This window comes from Littorina saxatilis, linkage group LG17 (genome assembly GCF_037325665.1).
Source record: "Littorina saxatilis isolate snail1 linkage group LG17, US_GU_Lsax_2.0, whole genome shotgun sequence".
Lineage (NCBI taxonomy): Eukaryota > Metazoa > Mollusca > Gastropoda > Littorinimorpha > Littorinidae > Littorina > Littorina saxatilis.
The window spans coordinates 71605127-71631185 of NC_090261.1; the positions used below are offsets into that span (position 1 = coordinate 71605127).

The following is a 26059-nucleotide window of genomic DNA, read 5'->3' on the forward strand; positions in this document are numbered from 1 at the left end:
AACACACACACACACACACACACACACACACAGACATTACACGCAGAACACCTATTTTGAATGTAAGTAACTGTGGTACAGTGGGTGACATTTTTGTTGATTGGTTTACTTGTCAACAGGGTTCTCAAACTGGTTTACTTGTCAACAGGGTTCTCAAACTGGTTTACTTGTCAACAGGGTTCTCAAACTGGCATTGACGCAAGCAAAGACACACACACACAAACACACACACACACACACACACAAACACACACACACACACACACACACACACACACACACACACACACACACACACACACACACACACACACACACACACACACACACACACACACACACACACACTCACGCGCGCGCGCGCGCGCGCAGACACAAACAAATTACACGCAGAACACCTATTTTAAATGTAAGTAGTCACATTTCTCGATGGATGTTTTATCATTTACAATTTGTGAAAAAGGAAACGTTGAATGGTAGGTAAAAAGCCATTTCGCAAATAGAATCTTCCCTTTTTGGTGTCTGAGTTGAGGACGTAGGAAGGGGACGGGTGGGGGATGAGAACTGGGAGAGTTTGTGAGAGAAATAATACATGTACAATTCCTATTGAAGAGCTAAGATGAAGTCAAAGTCAACAATGTAGGGTTGTATCGACTCTTAAGAAGCAATATTTAAATGTCAAAAAAGGAAAGAAAAATTCCGTGGTACACAACTAACGAAAATAACATTTCCGGACTGTTTGAGCACTTGCTCTAGAGCGAATTGAAATAAGCAGGCGTAAATGTAAACTCAAAACCAGCCGCGTAAAGCCATGTCAAAACATTTAGTCAATCTCTCGACCTAAACATAACAATAATACTAATAATAACTGGACATGTTTTAGTGCCTAACCTATGGTTCTAGGCCCTTTACAAAAGAACATATACAGAATAGAACAATTAAATGCAAAACCTACATAAGACAATTAACAATACGGCATTAAGTCTCAGGGCTTGGAAACATGAATACACGCATGCAGGATAAAATAAAAAAAAATGGGTAGCGCCGTATACTGTATGGCAGCTCGCTTTCCCCAGGGAGAAAGCAGCCCGAATTTCTGTGAGGTTACCCTCATGGACTATATAAAATCTTATCCTATCCTTATACGGACAAAAATCACCACATGTACTGTTTACACAATATTCATGTAGGCCTATATAGCTATTCCAGTGATGAACACGTGGGGGAATTCGGGGGCTGTGATTGGATGGTCTCTTCCGATCAGCAAAGCATAATGCTACGGAAGTCGGCCGTTTTACTCAATATCCAAAAGCATATTGTCAATAACAAAGACGCATGGTTCCGGTTTACCCATCTGTACCACGCGGCGATGTTTCTATCGACAACAGCATACACTGACAACTTGAAATTCTTCTCGGGAATGTTTTTCAGCTTTACAAATGTCGATAGCATACCCTTTTCTGCTAACTTCCCGATGAAACAGGACTAAACCAATTATTTTCTGTCCCTAAACACCACAAAATGCCCAAAGTCGAAAGATGTAGTACAAACAGGGGAGTAAAACGGAACAGCCGTTTTTGTGTGCCTGTGTGAGCTCAGTTGCCGACTAACACAAACTCAGTTTCGCATTCGGCTTTTCTTATCTCGTAACTCCACACTAAATACCCCACTTCCCCTCTGAAGTATTGATGTACAACCCATGGCACTAACATTCATGTAGTCGTTTATAACTTAGGTTGAAAAGTTCGCTCCATGACGAGACGAGTATAAATGCCATTCACCCAAACTGAAAACTTCGCTGCCATCTGCTCGCGTTGTACGGATTAGCTGTTCTCTTCTCCTCCCCTTGTTGCATCCTAGTTCTTCAGTTGTTTCTAGTTTTCCGTTGATGTTGTGTTTTGGTCTTCTTCATAAGTAGTCTTGATCAAAATGAAAAAAACTCAAACTTCTTTTTGTTGTATACGAATGAACTAATAAAAAGCTGTTTAACAGCTGTGTTGTCAAAGAAACGGCGTCTGCTATCAAAACCTGAGACCAACGCATCGACTCAAAAATTGTCATTTTGTAAGTTTGGAACAACAAATCAAGGTCAGAACAGCTATATAATCGCTAGTGTGTTTTCAGCGTAGCAATAGGGTCCGATATTTAGACGAGACAACACAATAGCTGGTAATACTATACATACTATCACAAGTGAATAAAATACTACATAGTATGATAGGCTTCTGACACTGTAATTATAATATTACCTGCTATTCCGACTTGGTCGTGTGACAGACGTTTTCTTCCACACGAGATTACGTTGATTGTCTAACGAAGCCGTCACTCACTCTCTCTCTCTCTCGCTCTCTCTCTCTCTCTCTCTCTCCCCCCCCCCCTCCCCCTCTCTCTCTTCCTGTCTCTCTGGAGAGAGAAAGATACAGAGAGATTAATGTTGGCATTGACAGATTACGGGAGGTAACTCTTTTATTCATCACTCTCTCTTGCTAAACAGAGTTGTTCCCTTTGGCTTATGCTTTGGAAATCAAGGCGGTTATCTTGCGTCGATTTCTTAATTGGTACCTACGTTTTTGACGGATCAATGTTGGGGGTACCTTTATTTGAGCGGCGGTCTCCTGACCCATTTAAACAAAATGTTTGATCCGAAACGTGTCCGAAATAACAAGGTTAAGTGCCATTATAACCATAGAAATGTTTTAGTTCGGGTATGAAAAATGTCGAAATGATTGGTTGCGGAGTTTTGTCTGTCGTGATGAACACGCATGTTTGCTAAGAGTCCGGGATGTCCTCTGTCTGCACGCTGATTGGTGCAACTTGACTGGGAACCACTCTCCGGAACAAGCACAGGTAAATTCTGCAAAAAGAAGAAAGACCGAAGTCAGTATTTGATAATTAACTGTTATGAATTCCTCAATATCACCATAGAACAGGCACACAAGGCACACAAGGCACACAAGACACACAAGGCACACAAGGCACACAAGGCACACAAGGCACACAAGACACACAAGGCACACAAGACACACAAGGCACACAAGGCACACAAGGCACACAAGACACACAAGGCACACAAGGCACACAAGGCACACAAGGCACAAGGCACACAAGGCACACAAGACACACAAGGCACACAAGGCACAAGGCACACAAGGCACACAAGACACAAGGCACACAAGGCACACAAGGCACACAAGGGGCACAAGGCACACAAGGCACACAAGGCACACAAGGCACACAAGGCACAAGGCACACAAGGCACACAAGGCACACAAGGCACACAAGACACACAAGGCACACAAGACACACAAGGCACACAAGGCACACAAGGCAAGGCACAAGGCACACAAGACACACAAGGCACACAAGGCACACAAGGCACAAGGCACACAAGGCACAAGGCACAAGGCACACAAGGCACACAAGGCACAAGGCACACAAGGCACAAGGCACACAAGGCATACAAGGCACACAAGACACACAAGGCACACAAGACACACAAGACCCACAAGGCACAAGGCACATAAGGCACACAAGGCACAAGGCACACAAGGCACAAGGCACACAAGGCACACAAGGCACAAGGCACATAAGGCACACAAGGCACAAGGCACACAAGGCACAAGGCACACAAGGCACAAGGCACAAGGCACACAAGGCACACAAGGCACAAGGCACACAAGGCACAAGGCACACAAGGCATACAAGGCACACAAGGCACACAAGGCACAAGGCACACAAGGCACACAAGGCACAAGGCACACAAGGCACACAAGGCACAAGGCACACAAGGCACACAAGGCACACAAGGCACATAAGGCACACAAGGCACACAAGGCACAAGGCACACAAGGCACAAGGCACACAAGGCACACAAGGCACACAAGGCACAAGGCACACAAGACACACAAGGCACACAAGGCACACAAGGCACAAGGCACACAAGACACACAAGGCACACAAGACACACAAGGCACACAAGGCACACAAGGCACAAGGCACACAAGGCACAAGGCACACAAGGCACACAAGGCACACAAGACACACAAGGCACACAAGGCACACAAGGCACACAAGGCACAAGGCACACAAGGCACAAGGCACACAAGGCACAAGGCACACAAGACACACAAAGCACACAAGGCACAAGGCACACAAGACCCACAAGACACACAAGACACACAAGGCACACAAGACACAATACACACAAGGCACACAAGACACACAAGGCACAAGGCACACAAGGCACACAAGGCACACAAGGCACAAGGCACACAAGGCACACAAGGCACACAAGGCACAAGGCACACAAGGCACAAGGCACACAAGGCACACAAGGCACAAGGCACACAAGGCACACAAGGCACAAGGCACACAAGGCACACAAGGCATACAAGGCACACAAGGCATACAAGGCACACAAGGCACAAGGCACAAGGCACACAAGGCACACAAGGCACAAGGCACACAAGGCACAAGGCACACAAGGCACACAAGGCACACAAGGCACAAGGCACACAAGGCACACAAGGCACACAAGGCACAAGGCACACAAGGCACAAGGCACACAAGGCACAAGGCACACAAGGCAAACGAGGTACACAAGGCACAAGGCACACAAGGCACACAAGGCACACAAGGCACACAAGGCACACAAGGCACAATACACACAAGGCACACAAGACACACAAGGCACAAGGCACACAAGGCACACAAGGCACACAAGGCACAAGGCACACAAGGCACACAAGGCACACAAGGCACAAGGCACACAAGGCACAAGGCACACAAGGCACACAAGGCATACAAGGCACACAAGGCACAAGGCACAAGGCACACAAGGCACACAAGGCACACAAGGCACACAAGACACACAAGGCACACAAGGCACAAGGCACAAGGCACACAAGGCACACAAGGCACACAAGACACACAATACACACAAGGCACACAAGGCACAAGGCACACAAGGCACACAAGGCACAAGGCACACAAGGCACACAAGGCACACAAGCATGAATACACAAGCACAGACACGTAATCCACAACAACAAAACAACAAAACGTATGCAAAGGGCTAAACTGAAACAATATAATATCATTTCTAACCAGTAGCTACTTTCACATTCCAAAAGGCTTTTGTCTTTTCCATGTTCTTTGCACAAATAACCCCACAACTTGGAGTACAAGTGCTGAATTAAGATTGCAAACACACGCAGGCACGCACACATACACGCACGCGAGCACGTAAACACAAACACACACACACACACACACACACACACACACACACACACGAGCACGCACAAACACGCAAGCACTCACGCACGCATGCACTCACACACACACACACACACACACACACACACACACACACACGAGCACACACAAACACGCACACACGCACGCACTCACGCACGCATGTACTCAGAAACACACACACACACTCACATACACAAACGCACACACACACTCACATACACAAACACACACACACACACACACACACACACCCACACACACACACACAAACACACACACATATAACAACAACAACAACAACAACAACAACAACAACAACAACAACAACAACAACAACAACAACAACAACAACAACAACAACAACAACAACAACAACAACAACTTACACATAGATGACGATGATGAAGAAGTGGAAGCCAGCGAAAAAGAAAAAGATGACGCCTTGGAAGACGTGCATGGTGGCCTGGTAGATGGAGAAGAACGTCGTCTGCCCCATGCAGTAACACGCGCTCTCAACCACGGCTATGGCAGCGAACAGTGCGCCTGAAACAATCATTTTTCTGTATAAAAAACGCGCAAGCAAAACTTTTGATATCTATCTATATATATATATATACGACTTGTGTGTGTGTTTACTGTCCCTCTTTGATTTGCGGGCTTCAAATTTGAACCCAAATATGGCCAGAAACAGCCGATTTGTTATAATAATAGATTTAGTAATGCAATTGTTTTGTGAGGGTGGTTTGTACTGGCAGCTTCTACAAGTGGCCTGCGTTCTTCTGTTCCGTGCAATCGGTGGTTTTCACCTGTTCCTGCTTTACCCCTTGCTGCCTATCCTTCGCGTTTCTACGCCTTACCTTGTTTGTCTGGCGGCACGAGTCGTGACATCATGGACCGGATGGCAGCGAACACCATGTAGCCTGCCATGGACACCACGGGCACTGGACAAACCACAAGACTGACCACTTCATGTTTTAAATGCGAGTGGGATACAGCACTGCAGACCTCTGGGTTTGTTTTGGGGCGAGAGGGAGATATGGGGCTGGTGGGAGGGGGGGTACTGTTATAGGGAGGTGGGAAGTAAATCAAAAACATCTTACGGAGCATTTATAAATGTTAGCAAGCTTATTAAATAATGAATCTTCAAGACTACGATACGACGTATGCATCATCTATATTGCCTCCACCGTACCCCCCCCCCCCCCCACTCCCCCACACAGGTACAGCATCAGACAGGTACAGCATCAGACAGGCATAGACACACGCCAACCCCACCCTTACATACGTACCTACCCACATACACACACACACACACACACGCACACACACACACACGCACACACACACACACACACACACACACACACACACACACACGCACACACACATAACCCAACCCACCCACCCCCGCACCCACCCACCACCCCCATCCTCAAAAACTCACAGACACTAACCCATAAAGACAGCAAGGTCATCACGAGCGAACGCCATCAGGACATCCCCAGCAACGTAAGCCGTGGCGGCAATAATGGCCAGGGCGGGAGTCAGCAGACAGCGCTGGAGGACCTTGATCAGGAAGAGACTGGAACAGCGACTTGCGCCATCTTTGGCAGCCTGGAAGATGCCCATCTGAACGGAGCTCCAGCAGAAAGGCTCGTTCATCAGGTACAGCGACCTCACCTACGAAGATAGAAACATTCAGTTATAGAGATTGCGAGGACAACGACCCAGAAGTCAGTGCGGAACAGAGACAAAAATGGCGTCATAGCTCATCTTTCAACTGCTGCTGTTACCTCCCGTTTGCCCCCACCCCCCTCTCATCGACGGAACGCTACCTAGGGGGACGAGCTGGTATCGCGAAACTGTTACATCGATAGTCCGGTACGTGGAACATGTCGTTATCTATAAATACTGATCATTCGATCGTTGTAATCGCAACCTCAACCTTGGGGTTGGGGTGGGTGGGGGTGGTTTAAGTGATGCAAATCGTACATATACAAATCAGAACATGATAAGAAAAGCCGTTGCTTCGACTGATGTCATAAAAATTGCGAATAATTAAGCAATCATCCGAAATGCTTGCGGCATCGAACGCCAGTTACGGATGCAAATTCGAATCCTAACCCCTCAGCCCTATTCACTCGTAACTGTGGATTACCTTTACATCGGCAAATTCCGGCATCATTGCCAGGAAGAAAGCCAGCAGACCCATCCACAGAAAAGCACGCTGGTACTTCTGACCACGTGACAGAAAAATGCTGAACACGCGCCGTGCGCCCTCTGCCGGCGAGAACCAGCCCTTCCGGTCACGTGGTACAGTTTCCGGCAACAAGCAGAGAATGACGAGAGCGCTCATCAGCAGGAAAATGGCGGACACGAGTGACGGGTAGAAGAATCCTGCACAAGGGAGAAAGATTCTATTGTTGTAATGGTCAGATGGGTTTGAAGTTTCAAGTTTTATTGATTCTGTACTGAACTCCATTTTGGTAATGTATTTCTTTCACAATGTGCGAAAGTAAGATGCTGTCGCTCTCTTACGTTGAATTCGAACGGCACTGAATTACCAACAAGGAACATCAAGAACAAGAACAAAAACAAGAAAATCACACACACACACACACACACACACACACACACACACACACACACACACACACACACACACACACACACACATACACACTCACCCACACGCACACATGCACATACACGAGCATACACACTACCATATGGAAAGCCGTTTGGCTCATAACCATTACACGTGTAATAAAACATAAATACACGCGTAATAAATGATTAATACACGTCTATTTATTTCTCATTGCACGTGTAATTTATCTTTTTTCTTATGCTATGGAATAGCATAATGATTAAATACACGTGTAATAAATATTTCATACTCGTGTAAGAAATGATTAAATACACGTGTAATTAACATTTCATGCGCGTGTAAGAAATGTTTAAATACACGTGTAATTATTTATTACACGTGTATTTAATCATTTCTTACACGTGTATGAATTATTTATTACACGTGTATGAATCAATCATTACGCGCGTATTAATTATTTAGTACGCGCGTATGAATCATTTCTTACGCGCGTATGAATTATGTATTACGCGCGTATGCATTATTTATTACGCGCGTATAGGTTATGAGCCAAACGGCTTTCCATACTACCATCACAACACACAAGAAGAAAGTCACAGATGTACCTGTGTATTCAATAAAGTATCCAGCCCCGAGGTAGGCCAGTGCACCGGTCAGTCCTGTAGCCGTGTCCACGACGGCCATGCCCACTGTCCGACTCTTGTCCGAGCTTGTGATGTCCGCTGTGTACACGTACAGACCAAGGGCTACCCCTGCACAGGACACAACATTCAATATAGTGTTGAAAGGTTATCAATAGCAATTGACTCTTTGACCGGGTCCTCCACAGCAACATTTTCGGTCTATGTTTGTCCGAGCGTTGAGAGTCCGCTGTGTATACGTACAGACCAAGGACGACTTCTGAACACAGCACACAATTACATTTTCCGTTGAATCGGTGATATATTAATACGATGTTTGACTGTGTAGCCTATAGCCACACCCAAAGACACCGTTTGTCCGAGCGTTTGTTGTCCGGCGGGTACATATACAGACAAAGGGGTATTTCTGCACTCAAGACACGCTTTAATTGACTTTTTGGCTGGGCTACTACTGCACACAACACAAGTCAGTTCAGTAATTTGTTGATTGGTTGATAGATTAACTGAAATGTTGACGCCCTGCACTGCTGTTTAAGCCTGTCCTTAATTGAGCCCAAAGACGACTTCGCGAACACTTTGCGAAGTCTTTTTACCGAAAACTCCGTGCTAAAACTCCGTGCTAAAGCTCCGTGCTAAAACTCAGTGCTAAAGCTCCGTGCTAAAGCTCCGTGCTAAAACTCAGTGCTAAAGCTCAGTGCTAAAACTCAGTGCTAAAGCTCAGTGCTAAAACTCAGTGCTAAAGCTCCGTGCTAAAACTCAGTGCTAAAACTCAGTGCTAAAGCTCAGTGCTAAAACTCAGTGCTAAAGCTCCGTGATAAAACTCAGTGCTAAAGCTCCGTGCTAAAACTCAGTGCTAAAGCTCCGTGCGGCCAGCTTTGCGAAGTATACATCGCGTAGTCCACTTGGCCCAGTTAAGGACAGGCTTGACGAGTAGTCCACTTGGCCCAGTTAAGGACAGGCTTGACGAGTAGTCCACTTGGCCCAGTTAAGGACAGGCTTGACGAGTAGTCCACTTGGCCCAGTTAAGGACAGGCTTGACGAGTAGTCCACTTGGCCCAGTTAAGGACAAGCTTGACGAGTAGTCCACTTGGCCCAGTTAAGGACAGGCTTCAATGGCTGTCGTGTATCATTAACAATAACACTTACCCGATGCGCCTCCGCAAAGACCATCAATGACGTATCCCACGTAGAGATAGGACGCGCCCAGGTTCCAGTGGATGACGACGGGGGCCGTGGCGTTACGCAGGAAGTGACCCACTATGGGCACTAGCAGCACGAAGCGACGTCCCAGCACGTCAGAGTACGACCCCAAGAACAGGTTCACCACGATGGAGAGGCCGCCAGACACCAAGTCCAGCTGCATCAAGAGGTCTGCACTCTTATCTTGAACCTACAACATACACTTACACTTTAGACTCAGAGATCAAATAACCACAGGGAAGTAAGCGCTCTATATGCATACGACATGTGTAATGGAGCAAGCGAGAGTTATACGGAACCTTTCTCCTGGCACCTGAGAGAATAACAAGCATTAGAATGAACAAGCGAAAGTCTTCTTATTCTAATTATACTGTTCAAAAAAAGAAACGCATAGCTTGTAATATTTGGTTAATTTAGTTATATGGCTACAAGGATATCCACCAAACTGCAGAAAATGTTTATCTGGTCGTCGACCTTTCGTCCATTGCCACAAGTGAGCTCTGCACGTGACGCATGCGTTATCAGTGGCTACAATGTCAAAATTGCTCATTTGGCATGACCACTCGTCATGCTTCAGTGTAATCTCGTGAAACTCGGGGAATATTGAGCTCTCACCATGTCTCCCAAAACCCATAAAAGCGGATTGTTCGCCACAAAGAAATCAGACGACAATTCAGCGACGAAAGATGGCCCGATTGAGCAGAGAAGACCGCCAAATTGCATTGGGTCGTTTACAAGCAGGCCAAAGTCAAAGTGCAATCGCCAGGCACTTCCACGTGTCCCAGAGCACCATCAGTAGACTGTGGGTCAGGTTTCAAGCCACTGGCTCCGTTGCTGACTTGCCACGAGCGGGAAGACCAAGGGCGACAACTGCTGCTCACGACCGCTTCATACGGCTCCGCCACCTCCGGAATCGTTTCCTGTCGGCCTCATCTTCTGTCCAGGCTCTCCCCGGGCCACACCGATTATCGGACCAGACCGTGCGGAACCGCCTGCATGAAGCTGGTTTGAGAGCTCGCAGACCTCACAGAGGAGCTGTCCTCACCCGCCGCCATCGCCAGAACCGAGTGCAGTGGGGCAACCAGCACCTTCGCTGGACCGTCCGGAATCACTGGAGACACGTGTGGTTCAGCGACGAGTCCTACTTCCTGCTCCAGCGACATGATGGTCGGAGGAGGGTCTACCGGAGAGTAAACGAACGTTACGCGCCCAACTGTGTGGACGAGGCACCCGTTCATGGTGGTGGAGGCGTCATGGTGTGGGTGGCGATCAATACCGCTGGAAGGAGCACCCTGGTGCACGTCCAAGGGCGCATAACTGCCCAGCGATACGTGGAGCAAATTCTGCGCCCACACGCCCTTCCTCTTCTGGCTGACCAGGATGCCATATTCCAGCAGGACAACGCTCGCCCGCACACAGCACGACTCACCACCCAGTTCCTCACCGACCACCATGTCCAGGTGCTTCCCTGGCCATCCATGTCGCCAGACATGAACCCGATAGAACACCTCTGGGATGAACTGGACAGACGTGTGCGCAGGCGAGAAGAAGCGCCGGCAAATCACCGCGATCTATTGCAGGCACTTCAGGAGGAGTGGGACACCATCCCACAGCAAGATATCCGGCATCTGATCCAGTCCATGCCCAGAAGGTGCCGGGCAGTTGTTGCTGCTCAAGGCAGTCACACCCCCTACTGACTTGACAGCCTCGGCACCCAATCGTATTGATTGACTGATTGATTTGAAGATGCAAATGAACTGTGTGTGCATTCAACTGTGTCCATACCAAATTTCAAACAAATAATCTAAATATTGGATTTTCTGTTAATTTTTTCGAAAAATAAAACAAATTTGGCAAGTAGCAACTATGCGTTTCTTTTTTTGAACAGTATAACTTACACCCACTAACCTCTTTACTGCGGGGATCAGTAGACGCTATGCCCGTGTCATTGACACAGGGTTGCTTGCTGATGTGAACACCAACACTCTCGTTGCCGTACACACTGTCCGTGAAGACCTGGTAAGCGTACTGTGTCAGCATCGGCCCGTGCAGCTTGGAAGCACAGGAGTAGAAGAAGGTCACTAGTGTCAAGAACGCCATGCGAACCCATCTGTCTTTCGGGTTGTGGTCAATGACGTCAGAGTCGCCATCTTTGTTTGAGACGGCAGAGGAGGAAAGAGGTGGGTTTGAAGGTTCGGATGTGGCTTGTGTGTGTCCATTTTGCTCCAGAGCTGAAATGGATTCGTACTGATTCGAGAGTGTTCTTCCACTTCTGTGTGGTTCGGATAAAGAGCGTTGAGATTTTGCCTTCTGAGTTCGTGGTGAAGGTTCTTGTTCGAGGCGCGCATTGTTGTCTACCGCACCCTCATTAAAGTTCCGGTAAGACGTGTCTTCTTTGGAGAACGAAGGACTCTTGAGCAGGTAGTCTTTCTCGGAGTAGGAATCTTGATCCATAATTTGTTTGTAATTCACAAATCCTCAGCTTCTATCTTGTATGACTATTTAAAGACTTGTGAGTCACATTGCTGAACTGGTAATTTGATCAGGCTGGACAGAATTTATAAGCCCTTACTAAACGTTTTGTCCAACTGTTTCGACGAACGTAATTGCATTTAGAATTGCAGCGGACAGACACCGTTTTATGTACGGAACACTGGTACACAACACAACATACGTACTTTTGCTTAGGCCAAAAAAAAATAGGTGTGGTTACGGTAACATAGCCAAAACAAATAGGGTAGGAAGGTAGGCAATCACTTTTTTTTTGTTTTTACTTTTTTTTCTAATGTGTACAAATTAAACCTACTTGACAGGGAAATATGTGTGCGACTCGGGCGCTTTCGCTTTCATTGCGTTTTCTGCACTTGTTTTCTTGGGTTTTTTTGTTTTGTTTTTGACAAATGTAATAAAAAGTTATAGGGTCGGCCCCTAAAAATAGGGTAGGTCTGGTTACTGTAACCACACCTAATTTTTTTTTAGGCCTTAGCCTTTTCTCCTGCAAAACTGTGTAGAGTGACTGATTTGAACTTACGCGAACTTGACAATGCACGAGTTACATCGGAAAGATAAACACTGTTTCAGTTTTTGTGTATCGAATACTCCATGAATGCCGACTACAAAAGACCACTTAACACATCACACACACTGTGTTCCGTGCAAGCTCAGAGTTGACCAGATAACATTCTTTCACGAATATCATCCATGATTACAAAGAGTGAGAGTGCAAGCGTTGATATTTGCTTGTACGTGGTTTAGTTACATCTACATGTATCGAACAAATGCGAACACACTGTGTGGACAGATAACAAAATAACCTATTTGAAGTTACGCACACAAACAGGCGCGTGTCAGTTCCTGATTCCCACAACATAAATATATGTTATGTTTGGATTAAAACCTAGCTCAGAAAGTTAAAAAGAATAGAGATACAGAACAGCGGGCTATCCTTTTAAGCGCAACCGCTACAGCGCTATACTGGCTTGTCAGTTTCACTGCTTTATCCACGTGCGGGGGACGCGGACCACATATCAATACACAAACTAACGTAAGCGTGCACCGTTTTCTCTATCGTTGCGTATCGTGTTCACTGATATACCCCCACGACTACCTCTCTGCAATCCCTTTCTCACTCTCGTTTTGACAGGCAGGTAGATGAAGAGACACAGCGAGTGACAAACGCATGCGAGCGAACGTCAAAATTAATGAAAATAGGTACTGCGTTCGCATGCTTCGCGGAGCCGAGCGTGACCCGTCTCGGTCTTCTGCTAGCCAAGACAACATTTAATCTCGGTGATGGCTGGTTTTTACACCCCCGGTATTCACGACTTGTTTGCTTGACCTTTCGGACTTCATGGGGGCTGCCATTTTGGTTTTGATGCGCTTCCTCATCCGGTTTACGTATTACATAGCATTTGCGTATTTTTGTCAGAAGAGTGATATTTGGTTATGAAGGAAGTCAAGTCCGCCATTACCTGCAACCTCAGTTGAGTGTTTACTTTGAACTTAAACTTGAACCGTAACAGTGTGTAGCCAGTTCGCAAGACCTGTTCATCTTCCTACCAGTTCCAACTGTTGTTATCAATGGGTCGCGCAGCTGGAGGAAGTGTTTATTTTCATTTGGAGCCCAACTTCAGTTCAAAACCAGTCAAGAACTGGCCTTGACATTCGTTTGGAACTTAGTTCAACGAGTATTTTCTCGAACGTAACTTTTGACCCAGCTGTCAGGTAGGCATCATGAATTAGACGTACACCGGCAGTTATAAATCATGTTGTGCAAAAGACTGAAAAGAAGTAGAAAATTGTGGAAAATCGGGAATGCTTTCTCAGTTTGTGCACCCTGGCAACATTCATCAGGAAAAAAACTGCATATGCCTTCCTCTGCAAAACAAAAGTCGCGCGAAGAATGCTGAACGGGCAGCGACGACTAGCTGTTATTCTTCAAAGTAATAAACAACCCCCCAAACCCTGCAAGTTTGTGCGATTTACTTTGTGGACATGAAGCCAGCAGAGGGCTCAGGAATGCCCACTTAATTCCTTGATTTTACTTCCGTCACAAGAACTAAAAGAACATTCAATGTTCGTTAAATCTGTGGATCAAGTGACTCTAGAAGCGGAGGAAATGAAAATCACCGGCAGATCTGTACAAGATGTTGAATTCTGCCAGGGAAACGAAGCCGCTGTCACGGCAGAGAAGTCTCTGCCCACGAAAGTCGGTAGATCTAGAGCAAGGTAAACATACGTTTTTCAACGCTTGTTCACAAACACACACACACGTACACAAACACACACACGCTCACACCATCACACACACACACTTATGAAAGAGATGGAATAGCTGATCGAGTGATGACAATGTTGATTGATAAGTATTTTTTGGTGCGGTGAACTTGAGGCAATATTGTTCTATCAATCCATGAATATATTTTACACTTTCACCCCAGAAATGAAGCACGTGTACACATATTGAACAAAAGAACCATTTTAAGCTTCCATTGGTATTGTTTCCTCTTTTTTTTGCAGACATGTTGGCAGGAAGTGAGTGTTTCACCCCACTCTTGCAAGGTAGGTTGATCACTGATGATCACAAGTTCTGATTGTTTTTCCTTTTTAATATTAAACGGATGACAATCCGTACTCTGCAGATGGATCTAACCGAGATGGATCTAACCGATACACGGAAGCAACATTGGGAACACACTGTTATTCAGTCTGTGAATAGTTCATGTGTGAGGGGTATTACTGCAAGTACGTTCACTAATGTAGAGAAATAATTTTGGACTCAAACTTCAAGTTAAATTGTTTCTGCTGTCAGAGCCATCTTTCTGAAGGAACAATATTTTACATGCCACTGGATTGTTGTATATTCCTTATTTTGCATATTGTGTATAGGTTTCGGTCGATGTGTTTGTGTGTTTGTGTGTTGGTGTTCGCATATAGATCTCAAGAATGAACGGACCGATCGTCACCAAACTTGGTGAACAGGTTCTATACATTCCTGAGACGGTCCTTACAAAAATTGGGACCAGTCAAACACACGGTTAGGGAGTTATTGGTGGATTAAGATTCTACAAGGACTTATTGGATTGGATTGGATTGGATTGGATTGGATTGGATAAGATTTACAATCCAGTGAGGTTACCCTCATGGAAATTCGGGCTGCTTTCTCCCCGGGGAAAGCGAGCTGCCATACATACGGCGCTACCCATATTTTTTTTTTTCTGCATGCGTGTATTCATGTTTCCTGAGACTTAAGGCCATGTGAGGGCCAAATCGCTATTTTCCATATCTGATGATCAGCACTGTTTGTGTCGCTTTTGTTATAATACTGATGGTCTCTGAATTAAAAAATGTTAATGTGTTTGTTTATTGTGTATGTCGTTGCTATAGAAACAGAAAAGTAAACAGCAGCCATATTGGATTTTAGGAACCGTTTTTTCCATATCCAAATGCTCGATTTCTGTCCAATATTTTGCATAAATATAGATTTAGATCATATCTACAGATTTACCATTTATTTTTTCTGTGAGTATTACAGTTATTTAAAAAAATTTTTTTTTATCATAATGTTGAAATTTTGCGTAAAATTTAATATTAAAAAAATCGTAAAGCCAACATTTCTTTTCCGATTCATTATTCAAATGGTAATTCTGTAGATAGTATGTAAAAGTACAAGTATGCAGAATTTCACAGAAATCTAACCAGTAGATTTGAAATCATTTCGTTCCCAAATGTCAAAACATGCAAACTGAGGAAAAGGCAAAAACGCACACAATTTGTTTTGAAACCATTGATAGTTGTAATTAAACTCAAAATACATACATGTATCACCAAATTCCACACTGAGGAATGTCTTTCACACCTTAGAGACACAGTTTAAAAGTTAGGGAAGACATAAAACATAAGTTATTTCAAACATGTGCAGTACACTAGGAAAATTGTTTGTCCCGAGTTACAAACAATGCATACACACACTCCCAATTACAGCATGCACACCAAAAAAAGCTCGCTCACTCGTTCACATTCACACACACACACACACACACACACACACACACACACACACACACACACAAGCTAGCTCCAAATTACGAAACGTACCCAAGTCATTAATTGCACATATGCGTACAATAACCACAATATATGAGAATAATGTTAACCACAATAACAATGACAAGTCGCGTGAAGCAATATAAAAACATTTAGTCAATCAGTATGAAACTTAAATATCAACACCACAAACCAGTCATCGCCAAGACTACGAGATACATTTAGATAGTCTCGGCTAACAATACCGAGACGGATCACGCTCGTCTCCGCAAAGCATGAGACCGTATAGTACTTACTAAACCTATTTTCTGTAATTCTGAGCACATTGTTAGAGTGAACATGACATATCTATATATTTTTGAATTCAGGAAAAAATGAGGAATGCAATGCAGTCAAAGTTTATTTTGTTACTAAAAATTAGATTTTAATGACAAACTTAACAAGCAAACTCATTAATTTATTTTTAAAATTTTGAGCTGAAATGCAATACCATAGTCCGGACTTCGTCGAAGATTGCTTTACCAAAATTGCAATCAATTTGGTTGAAAAATTAGGGTGTTAGAGCGCTGCCTCAACTGCCTAAAAAAATCCGGATATGACGTCATCAAAGACATCTTTCCAAAAAATGGAAAAAAGACATCTGGGGATATCGCACTCAGGAACTCTCATGTTAAGTTTTATCAAGATTGGTCCAGTAGTTTCCTCGGAATCACTTTATACACAAACACACCATGAGTCATGACCCTCGTCTCGATTCCCCGTCTATGTTAAAACATTTACATAGTCAAAACTTAGAACATGCCTGCAGCATATGCAGGGCCACCTTCCAGCTGAACAAGTTCTTCCAGTCTCTTTGACTTGGCTGCCCGCACTTTGTCTCTCCTTTTACTTTGCTTGTCTCTCACAGCCTTCAGACTGTTCCGCACCCTCTTGTGCATCCTGGCTGCTCCAAGCCTCTTCATGTGATGTCCAGTCTGGAATCCGAAGAACTGGGCAGAGTCGGCAGCAGCAGCAGGTCCAAAGTTGAACTCTCTAATAGCAGTCAAGACTGCAAACTCAACACGACTGCGGGAAGCAAAGTGGTCCTTAGCACATCTTGACCAAATGAGGCTGTGGAGACACTCATTGGCATTTTGTGTCTTGCCAGAAACACATCTGCTGAGTAGGTGTTCTTCAGAAAGTCTCTCATAAATGGGCAACAGGTGTGCAGCTAACTTCTCCTCATTGAGGGGTGTGTGGATGAGGTGTTTGTGTGGACCTGGAACTTGGTGCTTCGCCAGCGCTTCCTGAAAGAAACACCACGAGCTCTCTCCAGCAGGACAAAGTTCATGTTGTGGATTTTCGTCAGTGGAAAAACAATGGTACAGTGATGCCATGATTGCTTTTTTCATGCTACACACATCCTTGTTGCTACGAATTGCCCGGTTGTAGTAAATCTGTAGCTTGCGTATGGCATTGCCTGTCAGCTGACCCCTTCCACGTCCACCAAGAGTCACCCCTCGCTTTCGGCAGTCTGTCACCATGTTGCGAAGAGCTGTACCAAGTCGTTTACTCACATGGTTCACACACTCTTCCTTGTCAATGTGAATATCCTCACCATAGGGCTTGATGTCGTTGAGCTCTGTAAAAGTCTTGGAGTCACCGTCCGACAGAAGTGTTGTGTAGCGAAGCTTGTTGGTGTTCACCGATCGACGCCATATGACACGGGCTGCTTCCACCTCCATCATCCCTGATGAGCCTGCAAACAAGAACAAAATAAGAAATGTAATTTGCAAACAGAGTATTTTTTAAGTGTGTGTGTGTGTGTGTGTGTGCACGCATGTGTTATTCACAGTCATTGTACAGCTAATACTTCAACTGTAATTAATACAGAAAAGAATTGAAATAAACATGGAATTACCAAATTACTGTATATTAAATTTCTAGCAGCAGGTATTTTTTTATTTATTTATTTATTTACTTTTATTTATTTACGAGGATTTATATCGCGCACGTATCTCACCCCACAAGGCGACTCAAGGCGCATGTTACCTATTAATAGTGGTGAGAACATGTTATATTGTGGCACTGAACATGTTAGATTGTAAACGTTAAGCATAATTCATCAATTGATACTATTTGAACATTTTTAAATACACTTGTATTGTGCCACACATACTTACACGTATGTATGTGGCCACACATGTATAGTTGTATGTATGTATTTGCCACCCCCTGACCACTACTAGCTCCCTCTGTTCTAAGCCCGTTGATTCTGAAGACTTGTGAATCTCACTTCATGCTGTAAATACAGCTCTCTCTCTCTCTCTCTCTCTCTCTCTCTCTCTCTATCTGTGTGTGTTTTCTTATTATTTTCATCACACACATCCACTCCCCCATGCCCTGAACTATTCTTAAAAATTGGATTTATATATGCATGTGTTACAACTTTCATTATTATTATCATAAATTGATGATCTGTCTTTATGACGCTTTTTTTTAATCCATCATCCATGCCTTTAGTTTTGGTTTTCAGTTTCACTGGAATGCATGGAAAATAATATCCACTCATCGCTATTACATTTACTTGTAATTTGCTATATTTGAGTAAGTTGCTTAAATTTGAAATAAACTCTATTCAAATATTTCTGGGCAAACAAATATAATTTACCTTTATAGTTCACCTCACACTTGTCCAAGTGGTCCACGAGCCAGGCCGCATACTCCTCTGGTTTTTCCTGAAACAGCTTCTGCCCCGTAGACTCGCACACCTGGCAGTAGGTACACATGACATGGGCATCAACACAGAGTCCAGTAAGTAAGTCCACAGCACACCCAACTCCAATGTGCGAAGAGTGTCCACGAGTAAGCCAGGTGCCATCATAGCTCACAATAATGTTCAGGGTGTCATCGACACCAAGAGTAGTGCCACAGTATCTTGCATGAACTTCTCGAACATATGCAACAGTCTCACTGAACACATGCTTCCGGAATCCCTCTAGTTGTGTGAATAGTTGGCTGGCATGAGTATGAAAGGTCTTGTGGTGAAGTCCAGCTAAATCCATGTTTTCACAGAAATTTCTGAATGTGGTGGCTCCCAGTCCACAAGCAAGCGAGGAATACACTGCCTGTCTGTTCATGTCGAACACTTTTGTCTTGGATTTAAATTTTGTCGCCAGATACTGTTCATACACAGGCTCTTTGCACGAAGAACAGTTCACCTGGGCAAATACTGCCAAGCCACTTGTTGGTCTGGAGTCTGTGCAAAGAGACAAGCACTTGTTTTTGCACTGTGGACAGCACAAACTTGCAACCATACTGTCTACTTCGGCAAAGTCTACAACACCCCTCTGGGTTTTTACCAGGGTTTCAGTAGCAGCAGATGACTTAGTGTCAACTCCACCGGAAACAAACCTCTCATACGATTCTTTTTTGAACTCACTTCTTGTCTTCGTGCCGAGAATGTTTTCAGTGGAAGGAATCGACGCGGAAAATGTAGCACTAGCAGACGACCCCAAAACCGGCACACATTCTGTCACGTCAGTCAGCACAGAAGCTGATTGCGCTGATTTCTTCGCCTTCCATTGACTCTTCACTTGATCTGTCCTCTTTTTCGTAGATTTTGGGGCTCCTCTGGTTGTTGATGGCTTGGTGCGAACCATTTTTGCACAGGAGCGTGTACTTTCACTGCTTGTAAACAAGCGCCATTGTTGTACCACGTGACCCCGGTTGAACGAATCAAGATCGCATCGTACGTCATACTCTCCGTATAAGGAAGTTGGCGTAGATTGAACTACATTGACAATGTTCCGTTAGAGCCGAAGTAGTCCGGAAAATAACGAAACAACGGTCACATGCAAACAGGGGAGGCTATGTAGCATGCAACGTCATGCAGTGTTCGCCCTGTCGTCTGCTCAAATTTGCTGATCAAGGTGTTGAAAATCGGCAATAATAAGGCAAGTTCAGGACAAATGAACGCAATCAGGCGAGGGTTGGTTTATTGAATTTATTTTTATTACACAAAAAAACCATGTATATGCAACATCAACGGCAGAAATTGAAAGAAAAATGACCACAGTTTTCCAAACAGTCAAAATGTCTAAATGCCCAAATTTGCCCAAAAGCTCAGAAATCACCCCCGCACATCCCCTTAATGCCGTGTGAGATGGAATTTTTACAGGGACATATTAATGGTCAAAGGGAAATAACCTTCTCAGTTGGTGGCAGTGAGAATGGTTATTTCCCTTTGACCAACGGGGGTGTTTTTTCTACCTCGGAGGAATTTCTTGTTAATGTTAACCTTTTAGTTTGAAACTGACATTTTGACTAAACGTTTTGATATCGCTTCACGCGACTTGTTTATTTTTTGTATCACAAACGAATTTTTTTCTTTATGTGGTAGATATTATGTGGTAGATATTATGTGGTAGATATTATGTGGTAGATATTATGTGGTAGATATTATGTGGTAGATATATGTGCAAGCACGTGTGTGCCTCGCGGTATGTGTCTGTTTGGTTTGCGCATTTGTTTGTTTGCTTCTGTGTGAATAAATCATATAAACTCACACTGGACTTATCATTCAAGAAGAAGTTTCTCTTCTAACAAGTTTTGTGTATTCAATGCATTCATCATCAACTCTTATCAGCCAATAAAAAAAATTAAACAAGAGGCGAAGCCTTCAAGGCTCCCGTAAGAAATCAACAAACAGTAACATAACACAAACTCACTCACTCCGTAACACACACACACAAACACACACACACACACACACACACACACACACACACACACACACACACACACACACACACACGCACACACACACACACAGTTAAAACTAACGCATCATATCAACTCCATGTATAATTTTCAAAAGAAGGCAAACAGATAAAATGACTAGGGTAATAGGTTAGGTACCTGCCATGTGGGCACTTTTTCCACTGCTGTCTTCAGTCCTATACTTTTCATCAAGACTTGTCACCATGCCGAGTAGATCTAAATTCGGAAGTCTTCATGTGGCTGAGGCATATATCTGACATAGCGTCGATCTTGTTGTAGGTTAACCTCCTTTCTGAAACAAATGGCAAAATGCGATTAGTTATGATGACTACAACCTACACAAATATAAACAGTGTTTTGAAACAGAATAGTCAGGTTATACAAGCCACTTTACCTATGCAGCATGGTAACCCTACAATATGCGAAACATGTCGACTGCAGCAGCCTGGTTCTTAAAATAATTCTGACGGTCAACACAGCCAGAAATGCCAACAAAGACAAGAAAGCTGTGGCAAGGTAAGCTTACCAAACGTTACATAGCGAATCATATGATAGTGCGTAAACAGCAAACAGTAGATCTACAATCAAAGAGAGGATCGAGTCTGGAATGAAACGCGATACAGATCTAGCATTCAAAAACTGTCTTTCACGTTCAAGGAAGTTGTTGCAAAGTACTTAAGACTTACTAAATTGTACAGACAAAACCATGACAGTGCATGTTTTGAATCTGAGGAAAAAATCGTGATCATTTTGACTTTGAGAACAGATTAATTCCGTTTCCTTATATCTGCATGTTCAAGTAAATGGTGGACAGTTTTTTTCGGGCAGAGTAAACTTAACTTGAGACTCTACTGCAAGTCTTGAAATTCACATAAATCGAACCACGAGCAAAGACATCCAAACATTACAGGCACTTTAGATCAACTCATTTCACTAGAGGTGACTGCCTAGCACTGTGTTTGACATCCGTGTCTGCTGAAATAAAAAGAAATTAAAACAAAACGGATTAACAGTAGGTGACACGTTATCAGAGTGGGAGACACTATATCTGTCTCTGAACTTACCGGGATACGGCTGCAAGATCGACACTGACTGCCGCGCTTTCGACAGCTCTTCCTCGCGTGGACATTGGAAACACGCTATGCAGATCAAATTGTAGGAAATCTCCCTTTGGTATCTTCTTTATTTACTTTTCTGGAGCTTAGAAACCGAACAACATGAAATCGTCTTCCCCGGCGAATCGGCGAGGTGAGAACTGGACCACAATCCTTCGCGCGACCCCTGACCTGATCTTGACACCTGACCTGCCGTCTACATGCCAAACACGACACAAATCAGTCAACTGCTTGTACCCCTTCAAAACCCCCCACCACCCGTTTTCTTTGGATACACGCTTTAACTACACACATGCCGACACAATGTTGATCATTGCTTCAATAATTTGAAGATGGTGCTTGAAAATTAACCACGTGAAATGAGTATTTCGGTGTTTAGCCAAAAATGTTAAAGTTTCTACCACAGACATACACACATACATACATACGCACGCACGCACGCACAGACAGACAAAGTTTACCATCGCATAGGCTACACTTACGTGAGCCAAAAAAGAAATTACATCTCAAAACACCTATTTGGTTTTAGTGTTTATCGTTTTCCTTGGCTATGTAGCAATGCTAAGTCAGTCAGAGTTGACAAACTTTGTTTTCATTATCAAAGTTTTTTATCTATGACCTGGAATGTCTGTTTGCACTCCGGTATCGCAGAAAGACAGCCAAACATTCGATGCGGCCTTGAAATTGACCGCTTTTGATACCACTTGTAGATAAGCGTTTATGTCATACATATGCTGTATATGCTCATACTGATTTTAAAATATGTAGTGCATGTTCAAGCGATCATTAGATGCTATCATTGTACCTTTACTCGTGACTCGGCCTGGTGACATTATGTGACTGATATTTTCAATACAGAGCTGTGGATTACATTAGAACAGTACACACACACTGGTGCACATATGACCCAGATTTATTCATCACATGAATTTGGCCTTGTCATTGCTGAACTTCCTGTAAAACGAGAAAACGTTGGAAAGTAATCTGCATTTTTGCGTCCGTTGCAATTGGTCGTTTTGAAGTCACTTTTGTTTTAAAATATATAATAATTTTTAAATTGAACACACTAAAGTTTCCTGCAACGGACGAACGAAAGATTTTTACTAAGATGATTTGGTGCTTGTGCAAAATATTGTGTCGAGGTTTCACAGATGAAATGACAACACTTTCCAGAAATCGAGAATGTTAACATTCTGCCGTAAATTTGGAAAAAGTAGGCACTTACCTTGAGCGACAAACTTAGATGCTGGCCTGGAACTTTTCACCTTAAGTGGTTTGTTGTCGTGTGCGCTTTGCTGTTGCTTAATTAGATGGGCCTTCCGCAAAAGGCTCTAGTGAAAAATCAAAAATAAAACATTACATCGGTTACACACAAACGATATTAAAGCAACAACAACAACAGTAATAACAATAATAACAATTGTCAGTAAGTACTGGTGTCACATGACTCAATCAATCAATCAATCAATCAATCAATATGAAGCTTATATAGCGCGTATTCCGTGGGTACAGTTCTAAGCGCTTGTCGAAGAGTTGTCAACACAGGACTAACAAAGAAACTAACATCTTCAGACGGACACGAACCCTATCACACACTAGCAAACCCTGGTAAACATACAACAAACAACTGTTTAACAACAATGTACACATCAATAGCTAGGTCCAAACAAAATAATATTAAGCACAAAGAAAATCCCTCTCACAGAGCACAGCACAAGAATGTCTTTTGGGGCACAACACATCACGTCGAGCATGAAAGTCGCAGCCAGCTACGGGAAGAACTGAGTCTTCAACCTACACTTGAACGCGTCAAGAGAGGGGCTCTGGCGAAGCTCAAGCGGCAGGGAGTTGCAGACGGAGGGGCCCGCGGAGGGAAATGCATGTGAACTGATGACTGATGTGAACCTTCCACAGAGCGTATTCTTCCGCCCTTTGCCTAAGCGAGACTGTGCTCTGATCCTCAGAATTAATTCATGACATGTAGCTTATATTCTCCACAATACCAAATGACCATAAATTCTCTGCTTCTCAATTAAAGCAGAAGTGGGTTTTTTTCTGACAGATTGCATGTGCCTGTGCCAGTGCCAGTGATCTAAAAATTGAAGTCGCTGTGTTTCATCTAATTTTCGCCTACTTGCATAGATTCTTCTCATATGCCGTGTTAGTGGCATGTAGCTTATCATCCACATTACCAAATGATGAGTTAGTATACAATTCCCAGCGGCTAACAGAAAACACAAGTGTTATTCCGATAACGTACCAGCTAGACCAGTTTGGAAGACTGACTCGATCGACTCTGTAGCAGACTACACAGAAATACGACTACATCAGTTCAGTAAATGAATGGTTTCCGAATTATTATTTCAAGGCAAGAACAATCGTAATCGAAAACGTGTAAGGTTCAGAACGTTCTTACCATATATATGTTACGGCTGTAATTTATGTGTGTATGTCTGTATGTATGTATATCTACTCCTATCAGAAATTGTGCGTGCTACTCTCTGTTTACTATCTAGCCTTCACACACACACACACACACACATTCCAACCAGGCACAAAACACGAACACAGTTACGGCCCTTTGCCTCTGTACCTCTATTAGAATGTTCAATAACACAACATAAACATATTATTCTTCATCCATTCTACAGATCACTCCCGCTCAACATGGAAGTTCTATTTCTGTTAACACACAGAGTCTAACTGCACAAAATTACATACATGTTACTTTGTCATGCAGTCTACAATTCACGTGCACACACGTATAACACTTTAAGCTTTGTTCCGTGAGAGCCCGTCTGTCTCACTACACACGAAGTCATTGTCTCAAGCAATACTTCTGTCAATATTCACTTCTGTTACACACAGATGATAAAAACCCACGACGCTCGACGTCTCGTGGTTGTTCACTTGGGAAACGTATCTCCGTACAGCTATCACGCTGGTTAATTTCTCCCAGTCGTACTCACATATTCAGTGGCACGTACTGCTCCACCCCACCCACACAAACTGGCTTCGTGTGGTGGAATGGGGACGGGGTTCCCGTTTTACAGCGCTTCACGCTGTCTCCCCTCCTGCACTCCCACAGCTCTCGGCTCGGGCGTAAGGCAGAACCTCCCGTCTCGTTCCCACTTCCGCGACCGCTCTCGGCCCGGGATACTTCCGCGACCCACTCGGCCCGGGATGCTAAAATACACAAGTTTAAACTACCATAAGTCTCCATACTTGAATAAACTTTTCTGACATTCTTTATCACTACCGGCAACTAACTTATGCGGTTACAGTATATACACCCGCTAACTCATAAGCGACTTCATTTCCGAAAAACATGTAAACATTCCATTTTCAACAATGGCTGACAACCGCGCACGCTTTTCAGCCAATTCACACATGACTCTCCCGGTCATTTCTCAAGTCAATATTTCCGAGCAAAATAATATCTCCGAGCAAAATATCAATTCAATAAATACCTGTAAACACAGCAGTTGAATCCAACGATTCAATACCGCGGCACGAGTCTAACCGACCTCCCAGCGCCCGGTGAGAAACTTTACCCAGTAAGAGACCCGTCTTCTCTTGTCAATGGTCTGCAAAGCTCTGCTGTCTAATCTATCTACAAACGTGACCTCAGTCAATACTCTTCTCTGATTGGTCACATCTCACTGCATTGCGTCAACGACATCTCACCGTGCGGTGTCTACTCAAAGTTCGTGGCCCATGAAACTTTGTACACCTGAGTCACATAACTCCAATATACATTATGTGCAAATCCGTTTGTCACAATATAAGACTTATTACCAGCGTGCAGACTCAGTGCAGACTGCAGTGGTTCGATTGCCCAGGTAGCCTAGCACTAGCAGACGACATTAACCCCGCTCAGCAAATTAACATGTTGGGCAAATGTGAACGAAAAAAACGATGGGGAT

At 44.0% G+C, this 26059-nt stretch overlaps 2 protein-coding genes and 1 long non-coding RNA gene across 3 annotated transcripts; all 3 read right to left on the minus strand.

Annotated features, from left to right (window-relative positions):
- Positions 1–227: 227 nt before the first annotated feature.
- Positions 228–12555, minus strand: LOC138952430 (lysosomal proton-coupled steroid conjugate and bile acid symporter SLC46A3-like). The gene is made up of 8 exons (XM_070324099.1): positions 11620–12555; positions 9658–9901; positions 8476–8622; positions 7418–7656; positions 6714–6939; positions 6117–6200; positions 5646–5802; positions 228–2854 (listed from the first exon to the last, which is right to left on the minus strand). Exons 1-8 carry the CDS (start codon positions 12163–12165, stop codon positions 2770–2772), a joined length of 1728 nt encoding a protein of 575 aa, XP_070180200.1. The 5' UTR covers positions 12166–12555; the 3' UTR covers positions 228–2769.
- Positions 12556–15982: 3427 nt separating this feature from the next.
- On the minus strand, positions 15983–20386 carry LOC138952429 (uncharacterized). Its single transcript, XM_070324098.1, has 2 exons — positions 18908–20386; positions 15983–17995 (listed from the first exon to the last, which is right to left on the minus strand). The coding sequence occupies exons 1-2, from the start codon at positions 19896–19898 to the stop codon at positions 17049–17051; spliced, it is 1938 nt and encodes a 645-aa protein (XP_070180199.1). The 5' UTR covers positions 19899–20386; the 3' UTR covers positions 15983–17048.
- A 4323-nt stretch (positions 20387–24709) lies between these two features.
- LOC138953690 (uncharacterized) lies at positions 24710–25909 on the minus strand. Its single transcript, XR_011451588.1, has 2 exons — positions 25604–25909; positions 24710–25319 (listed from the first exon to the last, which is right to left on the minus strand). It is a non-coding gene; the product is annotated as an uncharacterized lncRNA (long non-coding RNA).
- Positions 25910–26059: the final 150 nt, after the last annotated feature.

What these genes read in the sequence shown, in the direction of transcription:
- LOC138952430 (XM_070324099.1), bottom strand. Translation starts at nt 12,165, where the DNA reads ATGGATCAAGATTCCTACTCCGAGAAAGACTACCTGCTCAAGAGTCCT. An exon ending in TCTTTGCGGAGGCGCATCGG is followed by an intron (nt 8,623 to 9,657) that starts GTAAGTGTTATT and finishes TGTCCTGTGCAG; the next exon opens with GGGTAGCCCTTGGTCTGTAC. An exon ending in TGACCTTGCTGTCTTTATGG is followed by an intron (nt 6,201 to 6,713) that starts GTTAGTGTCTGT and finishes TGGTTTGTCCAG; the next exon opens with TGCCCGTGGTGTCCATGGCA.
- LOC138952429 (XM_070324098.1), bottom strand. Translation starts at nt 19,898, where the DNA reads ATGGTTCGCACCAAGCCATCAACAACCAGAGGAGCCCCAAAATCTACG. An exon ending in GTGTGAGGTGAACTATAAAG is followed by an intron (nt 17,996 to 18,907) that starts GTAAATTATATT and finishes TCTTGTTTGCAG; the next exon opens with GCTCATCAGGGATGATGGAG.